Source organism: Trypanosoma equiperdum, assembly GCF_001457755.1.
Source record: "Trypanosoma equiperdum strain OVI genome assembly, contig: ctg_373, whole genome shotgun sequence".
Taxonomy (NCBI): domain Eukaryota; phylum Euglenozoa; class Kinetoplastea; order Trypanosomatida; family Trypanosomatidae; genus Trypanosoma; species Trypanosoma equiperdum.
This window is the reverse complement of record NW_027124280.1, coordinates 10388-14070: the sequence shown is the minus strand read 5'-3', so window position 1 is coordinate 14070 and position 3683 is coordinate 10388. Positions and strand designations below refer to the sequence as shown.

General features: G+C 40.3%; 1 protein-coding gene across 1 annotated transcript; it reads left to right on the top strand.

Moving 5' to 3' along the window:
* Positions 1 to 1635: 1635 nt before the first annotated feature.
* On the top strand, positions 1636 to 2778 carry TEOVI_000147400 (uncharacterized protein; the record flags this gene model as incomplete). The annotated part of the gene is made up of 1 exon (XM_067224694.1): positions 1636 to 2778. The coding sequence occupies one exon, from the start codon at positions 1636 to 1638 to the stop codon at positions 2776 to 2778; it is 1143 nt and encodes a 380-aa protein (XP_067080795.1).
* Between the last annotated feature and the right edge of the window lie 905 nt (positions 2779 to 3683).

Here is a 3683-nt window from a genome sequence, read left to right as displayed (position 1 = left end):
TTGTTGTTGTTGTTGTTTTCTAAAGTGTGTACAAACATACGATACCTCTTTTGTGCCACTGGACACAACCAACTCATGGCGCTCTCCTCAGCGCATTATGTCGCAGCCAGGATGCTGCTGCACCACATATCATTCCAGAACCTTGGAAGGGAAGGAAGGTGTATGTAAGTGCGGTATATTTTGTAGTGTGGTTGTGACGGTGATGTTTTGTTGTTTGTTTTTTATTTCCCTTTCTACTCTGTGAAACACTAAACACTTATTTTAAAAGAATGAGTTGAAAAGATTCCCATAACTGTATGGTACACACCTCTGATTATTGTTCTGGAGTGTGTTGATAGGCTGACCCAAAGTAGATATGTGTGAGTGGCGAAGGGAAGGGAATGGAGTGGAGTGAGATAAATAAATAAAAAAGAAGTGCGCTGAATGGATAAGCCAAAAGTTAGTCTATCCGTTTCTTGTTTTGTTTTCCCACCCTTTATACTATTTTGATGAATGCTTTACTTCACATACTTTTTTTAAAGAAAGACCTCACAAACTCAACAGAGCGCAGTAGTGAAGTGCGTCACTTTTTCGTTGTTGTTATTGTTGTTGAGGGTCCATGTACGATTGACCCTTATATTTCCTTTGTGGTGTTTACTTTCGTACTTTTTATTGTATATTATGCAAATACGGGGAATTCATCAGTGGATTGGGAGGAAAACGTCACGCGTTCACACACATTCTTTCCATCTTTTTTCTTTTTTTACATTCCATTTCAAACGCATGTGTTATTATTAGTTCGCGGCATCTTTTTCTCGTTTGTGAGTTCCTCCTTTTTTTTTTTGCTTTTCCTTTTTAAATATTTGCGCTCTCTCTCTCTTTTCCAGAACGGTTCTCCCTTATTTATTTTTTTGTTTTTTTTTGGTGTATCAAAACCACCATATATATATATATATATATATATATTCCTTCCTGAAGTTGTTAGTTGCGTGTGTGGTGACTGGTAGTAAAAGCTCAGTGACGTTACGCCTAGAACACAAATATGCCACACCTTCCTACTATGATAATAATGATAATAATTATTATTTTAATTTCTTTCTCCTACCTTTACCTTTACCTTTCTATTTTATTTTTTTTATTTTTTATTAAAACATGTACCTTTTGTCGCTGTGTTGATGCCCATGTAAGACTGCAACAGGTACACATCTCTGAAGCACCCACTCACATAAGGTAAGCCAAAGTGTATTTATTTGTTGTTTTCTCCTTTATTTACCATTTAAGTTTTTTTTTAAAAAAAAAACAATACAACGGACCTTTTTCAGGTCTGAAATATATTACGCACAAAACGAAACAAAAACATTTGACAGGTCGTTTTTGACGACAATCCCGGACATAAAGTTAGTTTGAGGGCGGGGGAAAAAAAAGAAAAAGAAAAGAAAAGGAGAAGGGGGCAACGGGAGCACGCCACAAAAAGGAGGGGGTGTGTGGTGTGCGTCTTTTTTTTTTTTTTTAAGTTGCAACGGTGGCCATTTCACTGGTAGCACATTTTGTGTTCGGCAACGCACCAAACTCCCACACTAAATTGAAAAAAAAAAGTTAGGTAGAATATTTTCCCCACAAAAAAGAATATAACATTTGAAATATTATTAGAGGGGAATGAAAAAGAATTGTAGCTTAATGTTGAGCGAGGACGTGCAGCAAAAGCGAAACTCGCATCAGGTGATTGCACTTTTTATTGATGTGATGCATGGTGACGTCGTGTTAAATGACACTGCATGCCGTTGTGTTGCAGATGCCATTGCTGCAGCCTACGAAATGCCTCTTCGTCATATTGTCGGACAAGATCCCGAACTTAGCGCTCCACTAAGAGGTGCCATTAACGTTTATATGGCCAAACGCGACTTACGCAGTGTGCCCGAAATTCTTTCCATGTCGAAAGATGCTGCCACTCAATATACGATGGTGGCTGAGGCCTTAAGCGTTCAGCCAATGACGGCTGACTTGGGAAAGGCGATGTTAGAGGAAGTTCTGTACTTAACTGAACATGTTGATCTACAACGCTTCGAACGACTAAAATCCATAATGAACTCCATTGTAATTAACCTAATGCGCCACGCAGCTACGGAGTTTCAGCAGGGGGGAAATGACGGGACTCAAGCGGTGTTTTGGTTATCGGTTTTGCGGTTCATATCAACACCGGATTCGGAGGACGGCGTAGAAGGGCAGAAGAAAGAAGAAGAAAGGAACAAAGTTTCAGAGGGAAAGTCGTCACCGGAAGTGATTGGAACGGAACCTTCCATACAACCCGCTATGACGCTCACGGAACAGGATTTACAATTGCAGCAGACTCGGTCTTTTCGTGGAAGAAGAACGACATCCCGTTCAGCTGAGAGAATAACGCCACCATCGAATGCAGAAGGTTCGCCACCACTTATTGAAACACCGACTCCATCACGTGGCACGGAGGAAAAAGAGTCACCCGAGTCGGAGGCATCCGGGTCAGTTCCGCGGAATAACAATAACAATAGCAACAACAACAATAATAATAATAACAATAATAATAGTAATACGCCACCAACGGTCGCGTTGGAAACAGAAGGCGTGTGTAGCTCTGTAGAGATGGAAAATGAACGACGGAATGTGCCCGTGAGTAGTGCCGGTTCCCCATTACAACAGAGGTGCACTTCAGAAGATAGATGCAAACCGCTCATTAGTCGCGACGCATGCACGAGAACTTATTTCCTGTGTCCCGAGACGAAACGTTATAAACCGCTTTGTCTTCGGGGGTTCTTTTCATAGTTTGTTTTTGTTTTTGTTTTTTTACTTTTTACTATTTTTATTTTAGGTTGTTTCTAAGCTATTACGGGCGGGCAATCGTATGATAGACGGTGGTTTGGTGGGGTTGGAACTGCGTTGCGACGCAGAGTATAAAAGTGGCGAAGCAGGTGTCTCTCTGTCTCTGTCTCTGTCTGGTTTTTTTTTTTTGTGTGTGTGTGCGTGTGCGTGCACCTGTGGAAAATAGTGTGATTGCAGAGGAAATAATATGAATACAAAAATGGAAATAAAAGGAAGGAACGAACAAGGAGGTTAATGGAAAGGACAAATATGATGTGATACATTCAATAGCAGTGGAAGCTTTAGATCCTGCGTCACAACTCCTTCAGCAAAAGCACACAGAGGTGTATGTGCGTTTATGTGTGTGCGTCTGTGCGTGCGTGTGCGAAAGAAGAAAAGAAAAGAATAAAAAAAGACATGTCTTCCATTTTGTTCCCTTCCCTTTCTCATCCTCTGTTGTGTCTTCATCCGCTACTGGGAGGAGGGGGAGGTGACACACAAGAAAAGAAAAGAATGAGGAAACTGAGATTTGGGAAGGGATGACAACTTAATGGGAGTTAGATATGGAATGTATCTTTTCCCCCTCTTTATCGTGTCCCAAAGCCTAAAGGAATTATATGCATGCAAATATGTTGTTTGTATATTTAGGGATATATATATATATATGCATACATGTACTGCTGATTCTTGTACATATTTTTTTTCTTTTTCTTTTGCTGTGTGCACATTATTCTTAGGGTATATTTCATCAAATAACAGAAGGGGTGTTGGCAAGTTGCCGTTGCGTTGTGTCGCCCATTAGCGCACACGCACAAACAAGGGGTGGAATACAAAAAAAAATACATAAAAACAACACCAAATACAATTAT